General features: G+C 35.5%; 1 protein-coding gene across 1 annotated transcript; it reads left to right on the top strand.

Annotated features, from left to right (window-relative positions):
* The first annotated feature begins 15 nt into the window (after positions 1–15).
* On the top strand, positions 16–19995 carry LOC148599885 (uncharacterized). The gene is made up of 2 exons (XM_088559080.1): positions 16–501; positions 16487–19995. The coding sequence occupies exon 2, from the start codon at positions 16901–16903 to the stop codon at positions 19142–19144; it is 2244 nt and encodes a 747-aa protein (XP_088415206.1). The 5' UTR covers positions 16–501; positions 16487–16900; the 3' UTR covers positions 19145–19995.
* The last annotated feature ends 378 nt before the right edge of the window (positions 19996–20373 follow it).

Below are 20373 nucleotides of genomic sequence, written 5' to 3'. Positions count from 1 at the left end.
TAAACATCTAGTTAAATTATCATTCTGTCTGAATTGACTGATTTTGGCATTTTTGTCACGGAAGTCTATTTATAGACTGAACTCGACTTAGAGATCGTCATCAACCAAATCACGTAACCAAGGTGACATTTCAACATATAACTATCAAAATAACACTCCGCGGGTTATTCTCCTTTCAAAGTTTGCATTAAGGTACTGCTCCGCCGCCGACCATACTCCATATCAAATATGTAATGTTTACCTACGACATCCATGGCGTATAACGATATTAAGGCTATTTAATATGCGTAGAACTGTAAGATGTCAATGATTATATGATGTTAACTATTTAAATTTGACGCAGAGAACTGGACTATTTTGTCAAATTGACCCGAACATTCGCAGGGAGGAAAGCTCAATCGAGATTTGCCAATTTACTTCTCTCGATCTGACCCTTTTAATGAAGATGTCGGGAGCTTCAAATGACGGATTTTCGGGGTTGCAATGTACACGTTTTGTGTAGTAAGTATAGATTACAGTGGCGGATCCAGGGGAGGGTGCATGGGGTTGGCACTCCTCCTTTTTATTGGAAAATTTTATGTGCGATTAATTTGATCCCAAGAATTTAAGGTAATCTTGAACTATCAAAAAGGAGGGGTATCCAATGAAATAAAGTAATATACTTGGGGCACGAGTGGACACATGAGCCATGACGTTACACATACACTTGTACATGTTCCTAAAATCGAAACTTCCACACCAACCATAGACCTTTATTTGCATACCCTATATCACAACCGTAGACCTGTATCGCATACCGTACATCATACCCCTAGACATATCTCATACTGTATACCACTCCCCTAGACATATTTCATACTGTATACCACACCCCTAGACATAACTCATACTGTATATCACACCCCTAGACCTATATTACATACCGTATATCACACCCCTAGACCTATATTGCATTCTATATCACACCTCTAGACCTTTAATGCCTTCTGCATATCAAACCCCAGACTCGTATAGCATACCCCTAGACCTATATTCCATACCGTATATCACACCCCTAAACCCATTTCAAGTACCCTATATATCACACCCACAGACATATTGCATACCTTATATCACACCCATGGACCTATATCGCATTCTCTGAATCACACCAATAGACCTATATGGCATACCCTATATCACACCCCTAGACATATATTGCATATCATATATCACACCTTGCACAGAACACAATTGAAGTACATTTTGTATAGATAAAATAATTAGAAAGAATGAACATGACATGCAAAAATCTGTTTGATATGCAGTATCAACCCTCGACTTATATCACCCCGCGGGCCATTGTCCCTTGAGTTGATATAGGAGTCTTCTGTTTATACTGAATGTGATACAGATTTTGGCATGTACTATTCAGAGTAGAATTTAAAGAAATAGTAATACAATGTACATGTGTATTATATCCATGTAAGTCATAACTGCTTATCAATACGATTCTTTTTTAGTACCGGTACATTGTCAAGGTATACCATATACATTTATTTAGAATGCAGATCATAAAGTAAGAAACACGATTTTCATGACACAGTTATGTTAGACATTCTGTGAAAGCGCATTGAAAATGTGTTGGATATCAAGGCTACCAAAAGTAGACCTTTTCTAGTAGCTGATTTTCATGAACATTCTTACATGTACAATGTAATAGGTAAGTGTTGAAGGTATGATATTATTTATTCATATACTTTGTATGTATATAGTTATTTGCAGTTCACATTTGTACGTCTTTGAACAAAAATTTTACACTGAAAACGCTATGGTTACTGGCATATGCAGTACAGTATCAATTAAAGATTTCATATATGAAATTATGATATTTGAAATATACATGTAGTAATACATGTATCTAATTTGTTTTCTACTTAACAATGTGACATTAATTGCTCATAGATAAATCAACATTCAGGGATTGATGCAGAGATTTTGAAATGGGGTCCAAACATCATTCTAGATCAGCAGGTAGCTAAACTCATACATGGAAGAAGCCCTAAAGCAATATCCTTAGCAAGCCTTCCATTTTCTGTATTTAGAAGGTTTTTGACTGGTAAATGAAATGACTTTAATTTATTGTTTTTAGCTCCTCATTTCAAACCACTTTTTATTATTTTCCTGGTTATTAGCGGATGTTGTTTTAACAATAACAGGTGAAAAGTAACCTGTTCAACTCTTACTTAAGTTACCCGTTCTTAATAGTTATTGAAACAAAGATGTGCTCATGAAATACACTGTACATTTTTGTAAGAGTAATCAATAGAACCAAGGTTATAGCGGCAATCAAAAGAATGTAATCCAGGGACAAAGACCAGACATGGAAAACAGACATACACAACAAAGAACTTAAAGTAACTAAAATCATACATACAAAGTAAAAATGTAAATGTGCAACTCGGCCTCCACTAAAAACTGGGAGCATGGACCAGGTGCACCGGTAGGGTAACCGTCCTCTGCTTTTCTAGAAACACCCGCCGAGTTGCTCATAAAAAGTCAAGTCAGGGGTAGACAAACGAGGAAAGGAAAACTATGACCCGTTGAATAAATCAGTTTTCATGGTGTTGATGGATACACCAAAACGATCCACGAGTTCATGATGACGACCATAGTACTTCTGTAGTGATGACTTCAATCTTGTAGCAACATATCCTTGTTCCAGAAGCCTATTTGTTAGAGTTCTAGCGCGATACAAAAAGTCTGCGTAGTTTCGGCAAGCTCTGGCATAACGTATGAGTTGTGATATGAACACTCCATTCTGAATCAAAAGTCATCACGTTTGTCGTAAAGTTTTCCTTTACAATCGATTTCTAAGTGTAGGTCAAGATATGAGGCTGACTTAACAGTGTCTGTATTATCCTTTATCTCAAGTTCTTTTGGGCAGATGCGATGTATCAAATCCCCCAAATTAAGATTGTTTAAAGATAATACGTCATCTATATAGCGGAAACTGAGATTAAAGGATCTAGCCAAACGACATTCTTTCTTTCTGATCAGATCAGCTATAAAGTCAGCCTCATAAGAGTGAAGGAATAGGTCAGCAAGTAAAGGAGCACAATTTGTTCCCATTGGAATGCCGACCGTTTGTTAAAAACACATCCATCACACTGGACAAATATGTTGTCGATTAAAAATTCCAGCATTTTGTAAACATCTTCCTCTGTATATTTGGAAGATGATTTGGAATTATTTACTACAAAATATGAGGAATCTCTACCAAGAACTATATATTTGTATCTAGGTGTACCATCTTTTTTTGGAAAAACAACGATGTATAATGTTTTTAAGTCGGGATTTTAACTGAGTATGGGGAATAGAAGTATACAGTGTTGAAAAATCATAGGTTTTAATGCTATTATATCCAGATAATTGTCTTGAACTGATTGTCTCCAAAAGATCTTTCGAATTTTTCAGGATCCACATCGAATTAATACCACTACGGGAGTAACAAGTGTTGTGGTAGGACTGCAGACCCTCTTTGACAGTTGTGAGTACAGAAGTTAAAAGTTTTGAAAGAGGTTTGGTGGTACATTTTGCAGATCCAGCTATGAAACGTTGTTTGTATGGATTCTTGTGAAGTTTAGGAATCCAGTACATAGACGGTTAATCACAATCATCGTCCTTGGTAGAGAGACCAAAAGAGGATAGCACAGATTTATGGTTTTCCACAATCTCTTCTTTGGAGAGAGTTGTAGCAGTATATGTCTGTTCACTGCTATTATTTTCCACGTCTACCTCTGATAATAAACATTGGATATAAAACGTTTTGCAGACAAAAACAATGTTGTTTTGGGCTTTGTCTGCTGGTACGACAACATATTTGTCATGTATAGTAGACAATGTTTTTGCAACATCGGGGTCTTTGAAAACTGATGTAGCCTTGGCACTCATTGACCTACTTAAAACTTTCATTCGTTACAAAATTAAAGACCTCACGGCCTTTAACCACTCTGACAGAGAATCAATGTCTTCTTGCTCTCGTTTTATCCATTTTCTTGCGTAGTCCTCCCCGGCATCCATTAGAACTTTAAAGTTATAATTCCAATTTATGGAACGTGGTTCACGGTACTTTGGGACCTTTAGAAAGGATATTACGCAGAGATTCGTTTTCGATAGTGGTTAAATCTCCCGTAACGACGTGACCAGAAGGACCATATTTGAATGGAGAGGTTTTGCAAGAACAGTCAGGTGATTTAGCCTTGAAGTCCTCAATCCCGAGGTTCTGCAATAGCCTTTTATAATTGAAAATTTTGGATGCGATGAGTGAAGTATAGGAATATGAAATAATTGGTATGGATTTGTCTTTGAAATATGGGGGAATTTTGTTGGTAACGTTTTTGTGATAGAGGATGTTAGCCAAATTAATTGCATCTATACCTTTGTTGACAAACGGTAGTGGACGAAATGATCGTTTTTCTTCATCTTGACTTTTCACACAAACTGGTTTAAAGAGTCTGTGGAAACCAATATCCAAAATGATGGCAACAAGTCTGTATAATGATGAGGTGGGGTCAGTAACAGGAGTGTCAAGACTTGTTTTGTAAAGGGAGTATAGTAGAGTGAGAGGTATAGAATAAAGTTTGGTTCTAATGTGATGAAGTCCAAGAGGTTTTTATATGAAAAAAAATTAAGATTAGCACTCTTCTTCCAATGAGCCCCGCCGCACCACTTTAATTGTGGAGACAATTTGTAACATAATTGTACTTGGAAGTATACATGTACAATCATGTATATACATGCATGTACTAGACAAAGTTTGTAACAACATTGATATACATCATACATACATGTATAAGTGCGTCATAACATTCCATGAATACTGCGGTATTTAGTTTATTAAACGACTTTGTAGCAAATATTGAACTTGTTTTGATATGGTGGAAATCAATAAAAATTTTCTGTCCAATTCATGAGTATTTAGGAAATACTGTATCGTGTGTTATTCTACATGTATATAGTTATTATACATGTAGACGACAAATCGATTTTTTCATATTCTGAACTTTGTCGCTTGTTTGTCAATTCTAAATGTTCTACATCGCCCCTTTATTTGTTCACCGCCTCCAGTTAAAAAGGGGACGACGTTTAAATATTCAGGTTCGTATTCATCAGTCAGTTATCTTTTGATCAATATAGTCTGTATGTGAGGGTTAGAATAAGGCAGAGGGTAATACATGGTAACTGTCTGCTATATTCATTTGTAAGTTTAAATGCTATATTTGTACTAAGACCAGAAATTTGATATTATTACTTCTTATTTTTTTTCTTTGTTTTGTAAATCGATTCGTATATTGATGCAAAATGTGACTATTAACTACCTAAATTCATTGACAATTTTTCCTCGTGTTTTTAAACAGTCCAAATCTGAATGTGAATAAAGACCACTTCGAATACATTGAATAGTGGCGGATCCAGGGAGCGTTCCGGGGGTCTGACCCTCTCCCCTTTTTTTGTTGCAAAATGTTGGCAAAAACGAGCAAGTCACAATCTGGAACCCCCTTTATTCTGGAATCACTCTTGACCCCCTTTCAATATATTTGAATCTACCCTTATTGTAAAGGTAGTTATAATAAGTTTTTAAGTTAAATGAAATCATATGCAGTACATGCAACCCAACCAGAAACGATGACCTGTAGATCCGAATACATGTAGACTGAAAACACGTGATTATTCCTCAAAAGAACTTGAGACATATATATTTTCATTTTTTGAATATGTTCAAGCTATGGTCGCATCTTATCGGATAGCCCGAACGGACGCCAATAAGATGAAAAAATGTTTTCCGTTGACAGTTTTTTTTATCCGTTGGAGGTCCGTTGGTGTGCTGACAAAATGAAACAGACGCATAACGAATCTAACGGGCACACGCAGGATATGCAACATACGAGAAACGGAAACGCCAGGACAAATAGGATGTTGAACGTACATCCATCGGACGTCTTACGGAAACGTATCGGTCAGAATGGCTGTTGAACGTACATCCAACGGACCAGTACTGCACAAAACGGACGCCTTACGGGAATGTACCGGATATTTAGCGGATAAACAAGATTATAAGCGGAAAATTAAAGGCGGCAACAATAACACATGTAAATCACTAAGTCATACACTCTCAATAAATCCTTCCGCGATCCGCTTCCAGCCATCCATGTCCTTGGAAAGGCACGACTTCATCCATATATTCGTCACACCAGAAGTAATATACTTAAGCATTTGGCATTTGGCTGTGGCTCGGTGTTTAATAATCGAATATAAATGCCGTACCCATGTTAAAATGAGTGCAAATCTACCCCAGGAAGGAATTATTTCTTTTCTGATATGACAAATATGGTAATATTTGTAACAAAAATTTCCCTAGGCGTAGCCGCAAAATAACAGCTGTTCCGTTTAACCTCCCCCATATGGAAGTTGGATTAAATTTGTATATCTATGTCATCGTATGTTTTGAATGTGTATATAATTGATTTCAATTAGATAATCTCTCAGCCGTTAAATCATCGCGTAAACATTTCTAAATGAGTGCCTTGTCCCGAATCGACAGCGAAAGAAAAGAAACAGTGCGCAGGTGCTAAAGGTGGGGTTGTACCTACATATACTGTTTGACGATATGAAGACGTCATATTAGAAATGCAAACAACTGCTGGAACCCGATTTGTAAAAAAGTTTTGTGTTGTCCCTAGTGATATGTCGGGAGCGTGTTAGATGGACGTGTTATGCTAGTACTATGAGTTATCTGCATATTATTATATGTGTGGCCAGTGATGTCAGTAGGACAAAATTCAGGGTCACACGAATCAAACGAATAAAACGATTTACCCGATTTTATTTAAAGGCGAGGGACACCATAGTTGCAGTTTAGTTGATTTTAATGTTGCATTACGTTTTGTTTTGCATGATATGTGTGCAACTATAGCGCTACTCTGATTCCAAAACGTTCGAAGCGATGTAGTAATTCATTCTTTTCAATTTAAAATATCAAAGTTGATATTTTAAATCTGTTATTATTATATCTACCTCTGGTATGAAAAAGGATCTGGTGTTATGCGAACTCTACATCCGTACTGCATGCTACATGTACGATAGTTTGCTCCAGAAGCAAAGTGTCTAAGTGTAATTGCTAACTTGAGTCCTGGTTCTAATGGATTTCTGTAAAATGTGTCCTGCTTTCCTATTCGAGAACCAACACGATGCGATATCGCGTCTAACATCTTTGTGGGCATTTGAAGAAAGTTTACAACATGACTACCGATCCTCCCGCCTAGGTTCGGTAATGAGTTGGTCTTATAGACCAAAACTGTGTCGACTTTCATGACTAATAAAAGCATTGATCTTGTCCACCATCTCCTTTGTCTTCTCCTTCTTCTATCGGCAGCCATTATCTTGTCCACCATCTCCTTTGTCTTTTCCTTCTATCGACATCCATAATCTTGTCCGCCATCTCCTTTGTCTTCTCCTCCTTCTTCTATCGACAGTCATGATCTTGCCCACCATCTCCTTTGTCTTCTTCTTTTTCTTCTATCGACAGCCACGATCTTGTCTACCATATCACATATCATTTGCCTTCTCCTCCTCCCTCTTCTATCGACAGTCATGATCTTTGTCCACCATCTCTTTGTCTTCTCGATCTTTCTTCTTCTATCGACGGCCATGATCTTGTCTGCCATCTACTTTGTCATCTCCTCCTTCTATCTACAGTCATAAACTTGTCTGCCATCTCCTTTGTCTCCTTCTTCTTCTATTGACGGCCATGATCTTGTTCGCCTTCTCCTTTGTATTCCTCCTCTTTCTATCTACAGTTATTATCTTGTCTACCATCTCTTTTGTCTTCTTCTATCTACAGTCATTATCTTGTCTACCATCTCCTTTGTCTTCTCCTTCTTCTATCTTCATCCATGATCTTGTCCGCCATCTCCTTTGTTTTCTCCTTCATCTTCTACCATCTCACGTTAGTTAATATTAACATAAACGCCAAAGTCTAAGAATACATTTCAACAATTATATACGATGCAGACATTACCGGACTGAAGTTGGAGTACAGTTCACTATTCACTATTCACTATTGAAAAGCGAATAGTAAACTAGTTTACTATTCATTATTCGAACCTACATGAAACATGAGATAGGTCATTAAGTAGATATCTACTTCACGACTAGCGAGATGAATATCTTACTTTTCATTTATGATACTAGGCACACATGCTACAGATACAATACACCCGGGGGCTCTGGGGAACTCCAATATTTCTTTGACCTCTTTTATAAGGAGTGTTCCCTTGATTATGATACATTACTAGGACACATGTAAACTTTATTGACATACATGTATCATATTTTGTTTTCCCCACCTATTCGCATATTTGCAAGCTGGAAAATGGAATATCAAGGAAGTGCCCTCAACTCCCACACCAAGAAAATGCAAGATAAAATTATCAACATTCATAGTAATATATTAATGTTACAATACTTACAATTAAGACATAGCAAATCAATATTTATTAGATTTGAAAGTAAAAATTATCACGATGAAAAATGAAAAAAAAGAGAGAGGTTTAATTAATGATTTTGCATCTGCAACTTCAACCACGTTCAATGAAGTGTGAGTGATCAAACCCTCCACATAAAAGAATGAATAGACGAAGTCTGGCAAGTAGTACATATACATTAAGCACAAATGATTGTGATTTTAGCTTTTTTGGACACCAAGACCTGACATTTACGCTGTTGCCGTACGCAACATGTCTTAATATTTCTTAACATTCTGTTCCCGTCAAAAATATGACAGCATTTAGTTTAAACATATTTATTCAGCAAGAATTTATAAAGTCATTTAATACAAAACAATTTTATATCTGACAGGATCTGGAAACAAGCCTCAAGGCTTTTACAAGTCCGTCTCCTGCGAAATTGACAACAATATAATACAAAGATTGCGTGCTCTTAATACATGTAACATAATTTAAATTGTTAACAAATTGTGGAGAAGGAAATGGTGAAGAGTTCAACTCGGAAAAAATGAAATTAATCAAGATGCAAGTCAGTTAATAAATCTCTTACTCTTTAGAATAAATTTCTGCACCTTGATAAAAACTTGCTTATTTTGATCATCGGTCATCTGATCAGAACCAAATAGTAAAATATCGGTATTTAATATAACTGGTAAATTTAGGGAAAGTAGTCTCATTGCGAAGTTCTCGATATATATCACAATGTAATAAGAAATGAGATATTGATTCACTTCTACCGCTAACGCAATTCGTTCAATCCACTAGATTGCGGGAAAAAGATCTACAATTCATTCGCAGTCTGCCATGTAAAATCTGACCAATTTTTGATCCGCTATGATAATAGGCAGCATTTGTGCTACTACAAAGATCATCAATGACGAAATACTCCAAAAGAGGCAAAAATACACAATATACTATTTTTTTGTAAAAAATACGTGAGATTTAAAAACAAGACATGTCGGGAATCGAACAACAGATAAATTGTAAATATAGAGTGTTTATTAGCTAAGTGAAAATTCTTCAAGTTCTTCTCGCTGATCCGGTCCTGATTTCTGTAAAAGAAAACAAAGGTTACTATTACTATTAACCCAAATGTTTCTTGAAATTTTAACGCAAGGAAAAAGAAAAACTATAATAACACTGTATCAAATGATATTACTGCTAAGAAACAACTTCAGAGATATGTAATAGGCGTCATAATTGTAATCCTAAAGTTTTGGAATCTTAATTTCACACTAAAAACAAAGAATGACTCTTACATTTCCTGGTATATTTATGTTGTTCCAACAGTGAAGTGCTCTAGCTGTTGAAATAACAAATACTCAACAGTCTCCTGCAGAAGTCCTATCTTCTAACCTCTGAAAGAAGTTTGTTTGTTTGTTTGTTGGGGTTTAACGTCCGAGCAGCAATATTTCAGCTATATTCAGACGATGAACATGAAATTGATGATAAAATGAACATGAAATGATGATGAAATGAAAAGGGAATGGGACACAAGGACAATGGGGTCAACGAATTTTGATTGCCACCGGAAATAGGGAGAGGTGTGTAGGGTCGGGCAATTTTAGCCTCCTAAGCCCTATGGTTCCTACGGGGCTCTGAAAGAAGAAGTACTCATCAAATGATGAAGTGTATAGATGTCCCAAAAATTCCGGGTACAATTTCTGACGTCGAAATAATATATTCAACTTAGAAATTCAATTTGTAATATTAAAAAGTCATTTTCTAATATTACAAATTAGAAATTCAATTGATTTTTAATATTAAAAAAGTATTTTTTTTAATATTAAGAAAGTGTTTTGTGATATAAGAAATCCAATTTGAAATATTAGAAAATGAATTTGTAATATCAAAAAATCATTTTTTAATATTAGAAAATGCTCATTTTTTGTCCACTTTGGCTTGCCATATACAACTGTTTAATTAAGATGCTACAAGTTCAGCAAAATTCTCTTTGAAAATTAAAAGTAAAATACTGTAATATTTGTCGAAGAGTAGATAAGAAAGAAAAAATGGCATTGAAGAAAAATGGGAGTTAGTTTGAATGAAATGTACATGTAGTGAAAAAAAGAATTTGATAATTTCTTTACCTCTTCCACTTTTTTGTCTCGTCTCACTTTCACAGAATAACATTCAAGTTACTTCCTGAAATAAAACAGTAATTATTCTTTATACGTGCTATTTCAGTTATTTCATACTGTGTATTTTCCCATGGTAATAGTTACCTTTGGACTATCAATTACTGCATAGTCTCGGTCTTCCTTTTCTTTATAATGTCTTACAATACAAGTTACAGCTAAAGATAATCACGAAGTGAGAAATGCACACCCTCTTCCCCATTTGGTAACATGCACCTTTTGACCTCCATATTGATTCGGATCAAAATCAAAAATAGAAGGTGCACATTGTGAATATGAGAAGTGTTGTCCAATTACATTCGGTGGAGTAGGAAGAGTAACGAATTAGAGGTGTTATTCTTCTTCGCAACGGAATGAAAGAAATAGAAAGTACGAATGGAAGAAAGAACAGATGGGCGGACTACGGGGCACCGAATGGGACTTGATCTTTTTTGTAATCAAAATCGATTTTATGTACACGAAATTGAATTCCGTCATAACAAAATAATTTTTGTCGTACAAAACTATGTTACACAGACTTGTTTTATGATCACTTAATTTTTTAATGGCTAAATTCATGTTTTTGTTGAGACAAAATTCAATTCTGTGTCACAAAATTCAATAAAATTCAATTTTGTGAGACAAAAGTCTATTTTGTGTCACAGAAGTAAATTTTGTACGCAAATTAATTTACAGAATCCTTATGGATATGCAAATGAATTCTCTCTCATTACGTTTTTTGTAAGAAGGCCTCTCATTGGATAAAGTAACCGCGGGTCATGCAGATCTCCTGTTACTTCGAGCAAGGTAATATCATAAAGCGGGCATCTCGGTTGGTATAGCAAAGTGTCAATTATGGGATCTACGGACGTAAACCATTATAACTTTGAACACTTTGCGCATAGTGTCATCCCCGAATTAGGGCAACCATATTTCTCTTAGATGTTGCTTTTCTAATGGGCTACACAATAGGTATAGTGAATAGAGGGCATCTCGGTTGGTATAGCATGTACGGGGGACCCAAAGTGTCAATTATGGGATCCACGGACGTAAACCATTATAACTTTGAACACTTTGCGCATAGTGTCATCCCCGAATTAGGGCAACCATATTTCTCTTAAATGTTGCTTTTCTAATGGGCTACACAATAGGTATAGTGAATAGAGGGCATCTCGGTTGGTATAGCATGTACGGGGGACCCAAAGTGTCAATTATGGGATCTACGGACGTAAACCATTATAACTTTGAACACTTTGCGCATAGTGTCATCCCCGAATTAGGACAACCATATTTCTCTTAGATGTTGCTTTTATAATGGGCTACACAATAGGTATAGTGAATAGAGGGCATCTCGGTTGGTATAGCATGTACGGGGGACCCAAAGTGTCAATTATGGGATCTACGGACGTAAACCATTATAACTTTGAACACTTTGCGCGTAGTGTCATCCCCGAATTAGGGCAACCATATTTCTCTTAGATGTTGCTTTTCTAATGGGCTACACAATAGGTATAGTATCCACAAAACATGCATCGGCATCAAGGATTTTCTGTAGTTTTATTAAGGTTCTAGTACTGCGATACTCCGTCGAGGTAGGCTTTGACATTTTTATTTTTCTGATTTTATCGGACATGATAAAGAGATAAGAATGGGCACATAAATTTCACACCTCAGTATTTAAGAAAGCTCTTTATTTTGTTATCATGACAGATTACTGCCATCACCTTTAAACTCATCTCTTAGTGTGGAAAGAACTTCTTGTGATATTCATGATACTTGCCATTGGTGGGAGATAATTACGTAAAAGTTCGTAAACTGTATGTGTACCCGATCTGAATCTCAACCTAATGTAGTATACATGTGAATAACTACAATATATAATAGGAAGACATTTTTTTAAAGTTGACACCGTGCAATCCCGGCTTGGTATCATAGGTCAGCCTTGGTCAGAGCAAAGCATTGAATTAGTCTGACCTGATAAAGTGCAGTCGTGGATAAAAAAATATCAATTTTATTGACGACAAGTAATGCCCGTATTGAAGACAAGTAATGCCCGTATTGATTAACGTTAAATTATAACTATATTTAGTATAATATACAATAATATAAACCGACTTTAGAACAAAAGTATTTTTAAGCAGTTGTACTGATAAAAATGATCACATATTGTAATAGACATGGATTGTGGGCCAGTCCGTTAGATTGCAAAATCTTTCTTTTGTCTGTTTGTTTGTCTTTTTTGATAAATACATGTAATTCTTTTCCATTCTTACTGATATTTTTTATTTACCAGAAACATATTTTTGCTCAGTGGAAATAAATGCTACGTAGCACGAATAATGTGCATGTACTCCATTTTATACTACGTGAAAACTCTTTTTTTTTCATGTAAACAACGTCAGCTCTAGAGATGCAACTTCAAAATAAGTTGCAGTGCCTTAGAATATTCAATATGCTATTTTTAGCAGGAATGATCGGTAAACGAATAATATCAAACGCTACGTTAAACGTCAAAAGTTATATTATACAGACATGTGCCATGTGGATAGATAACGTTCACATAGGTACAATATCAACGGTCAGCACAATCATTTTCTATCGTAGATTTATTTGTCAAATGTAAATGTGTCATGGTCTATGTAGTCATAAAATTAAATAATTAAATTATGTTGCCATTTAATATTCATTAAAATACGTAAAAAATCATGGATAAATACGTAATCTGCCGACAGCGAATACAGAAAAAAAGACAACCTTCTTCTCGAATCATTTATCTCCCGTATAAACCAAACATATGTCTTAAGCGAAAAAAAATTACGGTTTAAAGTTGATTTGGTTTCCACATCCATCTATCGATCTATCCATCCATCCATCCATCATAAAATTTTCTTACCATCGTCGGTACCATCGTTACCATCATCAAAAATTTTATCAAACTTTAAAGTTATGAAAAATGAATAGTTTACTATTCATTTTTCAATAGTGAATAATGAATAGTGAAATGTACTCCAACTTCAGTCCGGTGCAGACATTAGCCATGCACTTTTAAGGCAGTGGAACACTTGCAGCATTATTATCCTTGCACATGGCCAAAATAGCCCAATAGAATGATTATTACAAAAAGCAATATCATCAGACCACAGACTGACACCATTCCCGAGAAATGAATGATCGAAATTCCTATGCCATAGTCTAAACAAAATTTTCATCTTTATTTGTCATCTCCGGGCTTCCGATGTCATGAGGCGATAACCGTAAATACAGACACGATAGAGTGAGTGATACATCGGTTATGTTACACCCTTTTGTAAAATATTTGGCAAAAAAAAAAAAAAATGAGTGGCAAATGTGGTAGCATGAATCCCCTTTCTTTATATAAATTTCTTGATCGGATCCACTGCCCCCTTTTTGAAAATATTTGGATCCGTGAGGACCTGCATGAAATCTCAGAAGACTGCTTTAGCATTCTATTTATAGACTCGCAAGTTTTCATCTCTATCTATATAATGCGTCTAAAAATAGACAATTTAAATATATCGACAGTGAATGACTGATTTCACAGAAAGAGACAGGTATTGATAAGAAATTCGTGGTCAACTATTTTTATTTGGATCGTTGTTAATACCAATGTACAATCCTAATAAATCAGCATATTGAGTTCGCAGTTAATCTTGTATATTGGGTTTGTTTATTGGCTTAATTAACAAAGAATTAAATCTAATATATTAGAAATACCTTTAAAATGGATCCGACTATCTGCATTTGAACCTATATGGGGTATGCCAATGGGACTATTTTACTGCGGCAGTGTAAGACAATTGCAGATGCTATCAGGCTTTACAAATCTTTGCGAAAAGGGGTCCTTACTGAACTTTCTTCTTCGGTTCGAATTTGGGTCAAAAGTTTGATTTCATTTGGCTTAAACAAAATTTCACTGAATTCCTTGATGTGCTGTATCTTATAGATTATTTTGATTTTTATTAATTGGCTCCGTTTTAAAATTGGTTCACTGTGTGATGCTCAAAGGGTCTTAAGTTGAACAATTTATAAACTTGAATTTATATACCCTCAGCCATTCTGTGTTCAACTCACCCCCGTAGTCATATCAAGCTGTGCCAGACTAAGGATTTTACTTAAATTTTTTATTTTATTTTATTTTATTTTTTTTTTATTTAAGTAAACATGTAGGCTGTTCTGTTAGAGGTTTCAGACTTGATGTAATGGCAAAGTAAGAATATTGAAACCGTCGTGTTACTATACATTTTTTATATACATGTACATGTATATCGATGTAATTTTTAAACTGATTCTTTTTTAAGGTTATTTTATATCATGTTGTTGAGTTACATGATAAATCAAGTTTTATACAGTACTAATTACGAATTTCTTGTGCTTGCTTTTAAATACCAGTCCATATAAAATTCAGACACTGCCTGTAGTAAGGTGAATCATGGTCCTGACGATGCTTTTATGATCTACATATGCTATATTTTATATGACAATAGTCCTTTCTATATTTAAATATGTACTTTTGAGAAAACTACGCTTTTACCTCCCAATAAAATTAAACTGAATCAAGAACGATAACTCCTGCAAAGTGCTTATTTCATATACAATCTACAAAGTTTATTTCAAAAGTGCAAATGAAAAACTAAGACTGGTTATCTGATCTATTATAGTTTCTGAAAAAGAGAATTCTGTGAATTCGGTGGGTTTTTGACATGCACGAATCACCTCCTGTCTGATGTTTATAACGACTAATACTTAAATGGTCTTGTAGATGATGATGAAAAAAAGGATAGAATCACTGCATTACTTACATGTAACTACATGTATACATTTACCCGTCTGTTACATTGGAAAAGAGCTCTGCACCAGTCCATAAAAAGGCTTTAAGCAGCAGTTTTTATTAACATCAGACAGTAGATCATTTATTAATGTCAGAAACCACCCAATTCACTTTTATTTCTTGTTCAGAAACAGTTACAGACCACGAAACCATTTTATTGCTTCGCTTTCGAGGTAGAAAATTATAGTATTTTGTGTGTGAAATTGGCACACTGCAATAGTTATCGTTCTTGATTTGGTTTAATTTGGTAAATTTTAGTAGACGATTAATGTATGGTTTTCTCAAAAGCGCAGATCTGAATAAAGAATTGACTACTGTTACATAGAAATATAAGGCATGCAATATTCGGTGTATTTTTACACCATGAATCACATCAACCATAGGCAGTGTGAATTTATATGGACTTGTACTTAATGAAAATAAATTCTTCAGTACCATTAAGGTTGTTGTGAAGAACAAAACATCGAGATCAGTGTGTATTGAATTATTTAGTTTCGTACTTGTTTTTCAATTAGATAGTTTTTGTTTTACTTGAGCCACAAGGCTACAGTAAGTTAAGTTGTTTTTAAGCAAGTAGAACTGTGTAATAACAAATACTACCAGCAATAAAATACTGGGAGAAGGGGAACAACTCGAAGGGAAACGGATTGATTATTATCTGGATATGATTGTTCATTGTCGAATGTTATTAACTTTTATTTTGAATGAAACTAAGAACTTTAAGGAACATTAAGTATTTTCACCCATGTTCGTGTCAAGCACTCGTTCTGCATACATGGCACGAAAATACCTAAAGTTGTGTTAATTTGATGTAAAACAACATACATTGTAATTATTCCAACAGAGGAATTATCTGTAGATTTTATTGCAATGAAGAGTGCATTATAGTTGTGTGCGTATGTATTTTTGCTTTTTGTTTTCATTGTGTATACATTTATAATGATTGGTTCTTTTTGTTAGTGTTTTTTTTTCAGCAATTACATAGTAAGATAATCCTTTGTGACACCTGCTTGTGAGATAATCCTTTGTAACACCTGCTGGTGAGGTAATCCTCTGTGACATCTGCTTGTGAGTTGAGGTCTGTTATTCTTAGTACCCTGCACTTGATATCGATCAGAGATTCTACAACCACTTCAAACTGATATGTTGACAGTCTAGATTTAGATAGGGGCGCCACTATACCATCAACCTGAAACATTTGGTCTATTCCTATACCATCAACCTATACCATCAACCTGAAACATTGGGTCTATTCCTGTACCATCAACCTGAAACATTGGGTCTATTCCTGTACCATCAACCTGAAACATTGGGTCTATTCCTCTACCATCAACCTGAAACATTTGGTCTATTCCTATACCATCAGATACAAACAACAAAGACCAGACATGGAAAATAGATACAAAGGACCAAGACCAGACATGGAAAACAGACATACACAACAAAGGACCAAGACCAGACATGGAAAACAGATACACACAACAAAGGACAAAGATGGAAAACAGATACACACAACAAAGAACAAACATGGAAAACAGACTCACACAACAAAGAACAAAGACCAGACATGGAAAACAGATACACACAACAAAAACCAGACATGGAAAACAGATACACACAACAAAGACCAGACATGGAAAACAGATACACACAACAAAGACCAGACATGGAAAACAGATACACACAACAAAGAACAAAGACCAAACATGGAAAACAGATACACACAACAAAGACAAGACATGGAAAACAGACTCGCACAACAAAGAAAAAACATGGAAAACAGACTCACACAACAGAGAACAAAGACCAGACATGGAAAACAGACTCACCCAACAAAGAACAAAGACCAGACATGGAAAACAGATACACACAACAAAGAACAAAGACCTGACATGGAAAACAGATACACACAACAAAGACCAGACATAGAAAACAGACACACACAACAAAGAACAAACATGGAAAACAGACTCACACAACAAAGAACAAAGACCAGACATGGAAGACAGATACACAGAACAAAGAACAAAGACCAGACATGGAAAACATATACACACAACAAAGACCAGACATGGAAAACAGATACACACAACAAAGACCAGACATGGAAAACAGATAAACACATCAACAAAGAACAAAGACCAAGCATGGAAAACAGATACACACAACAAAGAGCAGACATGGAAAACAGACTCACACAACAAAGAACAAACATGGAAAACAGATACACACAACAAAGAACAAAGACCAGACATGGAAAACAGACTCACACAACAAAGAACAAAGACCAGACATGGAAAACAGATACACACAACAAAGAACAAAGACCTGACATGGAAAACAGATACACACAACAAAGACCAGACATAGAAAACAGACACACACAACAAAGAACAAACATGGAAAACAGACTCACACAACAAAGAACAAAGACCAGACATGGAAGACAGATACACAGAACAAAGAACAAAGACCAGACATGGAAAACATATACACACAACAAAGACCAGACATGGAAAACAGATACACACAACAAAGACCAGACATGGAAAACAGATAAACACATCAACAAAGAACAAAGACCAAGCATGGAAAACAGATACACACAACAAAGAGCAGACATGGAAAACAGACTCACACAACAAAGAACAAACATGGAAAACAGATACACACAAAGAACAAAGACCAGACATGGAAAACAGACTCACACAACAAAGAACAAAGACCAGACATGGAAAACAGATACACACAACAAAGAACAAAGACCAGACATGGAAACAGATACACACAACAAAGACCAGACATGGAAAACAGACTCACACAACAAAGAACAAACATGGAAAACAGATACACACAGCAAAGAACAAAGACCATACATGGAAAACAGACTCACACAACAAAGAACAAAGACCAAACATGGGAAACAGATACACACAACAAAGAACAAAGACCAGACACGGAAAACAGATACACACAACAAAGACCAGACATGGAAAACAGATACACACAACAAGAACAAACATGGAAAACAGATACACACAACAAGAACAAACATGGAAAACGGACTCACACAACAAAGAACAAAGACCAGACATGGAAAACAGATACACACAACAAAGAACAAAGACCAAACATGGAAAACAGATACACACAACAAAGAACAAACATGGAAAACAGACTCACACAACAAAGAACAAAGACCAGACATGGAAAACAGATACACACAACAAAGAACAAAGACCAGACATGGAAAACAGATACACACAACAAAGAACAAACATGGAAAACAGACTCACAGAACAAAGAACAAAGACCAAACATGGAAAACAGATACACACAACAAAGAACAAAGACCAGACATGGAAAACAGATACACACAACAAAGAAAAAACATGGAAAACACACTCACACAACCAAGAACAAAGACCAAACATGGAAAACAGATACACACAACAAAGAACAAAGACCAGACATGGAAAACAGATACACACAGCAAAGAACAAAGACCAGACATGGAAAACAGATACACACAACAAAGGACAAAGACCAGACATGGAAAACAGATACACACAACAAAAGAACAAACATGGAAAACAGACTCACACACCAAAGAACAAAGACCAGAAATGTAACACAGACACATATAACAAAGACCGTACAATATCCAAAATAATACATACTGAGTAATGCAAGTAAATTAGCAACTCGGACTCCACTAAAAACTGGAATAGTATAGCATTAGCTTAGACAACAGTTAATTAGATCCCTACTATATGTTGGTTATGTTTGTTTTTTGGTACAATTTCAGTGTTGTACATTGCAAGTACATGTGTATGTTTATAAACTACTAGGGACAACTTACCTGAAACATGGATCATGGTTCTTATCATTTCCCCTTTTTACCTGCGTTACCAACGATAAAAACAGGCCAAGTAGCCGTTAGACACCAATCCGTCACTCTTAAGGGTATCTACTAAGTGTAATCAATTTGACCCAAAAGGTTTGTAACCAATATTATTCGAAATTGGCATTTGAGTGATTATATTACACGATCTAATTAAGAAATAAATCTCGGAAACTCCGGTCCATATATCATTGTTTTACCACGGGCTGGCAAATTATGTCGCATTGTTTTACCCCGAGCATTAAGCATTATATGATACATGTATCGTTAGCCCATTACACATGGGCATCTGTAACTAACACTGTTGTTTTTAACTTGCTTACTGTTATTGTACATATTGAAAACATTTGATATGTACTGACAGACACAGGTTGAGACGTGTATCGTTCTTGTTCTTGTCACCATTAACACATTTTTGGTCGTACATGTAACTGTTGAACACATTTTAGTCATACATTTAACTGTTAAGCGTTTTCCCGTCTACTTGTTATTTAAGGAAGTCGCTTTTAAAATTAAGGTAATTTATTAGAAATTTGTGTGTTTTGTTTTGTGTGTGTCGCTATCTTTTTTTACACTTGTCTTTTTCTAGAATAAATATGATGAAGAGACATTAATAATAGCGGAAACAGCAGCTGTTTCTCTAGTTCGGCTGTAATGCAGTTCGCGATGGTGTGCGTTTTCCAGTAGGCCATGACGGACACTGCGTTTTCCAGTAGGCCATGACGGACACTGCGTTATCCATTAGACCATAGAGGACATAAGTTTGCTTCTAGAGGCAAAGGAAGTGAATGCAATTGTTAGCCTCGAGTTCAACATATGTTAACTTATCCATGCTCGCTTGGAAGCGGTGATCGAGTAAATACACGTTATATAACCGTACATGTAACTGTATCCTTATACTCTAACTTGAGTCCCTATAATTGTTGGTTGAAAGAAAAGAAAGGCCTTGATTGTACT

Source organism: Perna viridis, chromosome 13 (genome assembly GCF_037379345.1).
Source record: "Perna viridis isolate PV_CMFRI_1.1 ecotype Kerala chromosome 13, ASM3737934v1, whole genome shotgun sequence".
Classification (NCBI taxonomy): Eukaryota; Metazoa; Mollusca; class Bivalvia; order Mytilida; family Mytilidae; genus Perna; species Perna viridis.
This window is presented reverse-complemented; position numbering and strand designations above follow the sequence as displayed.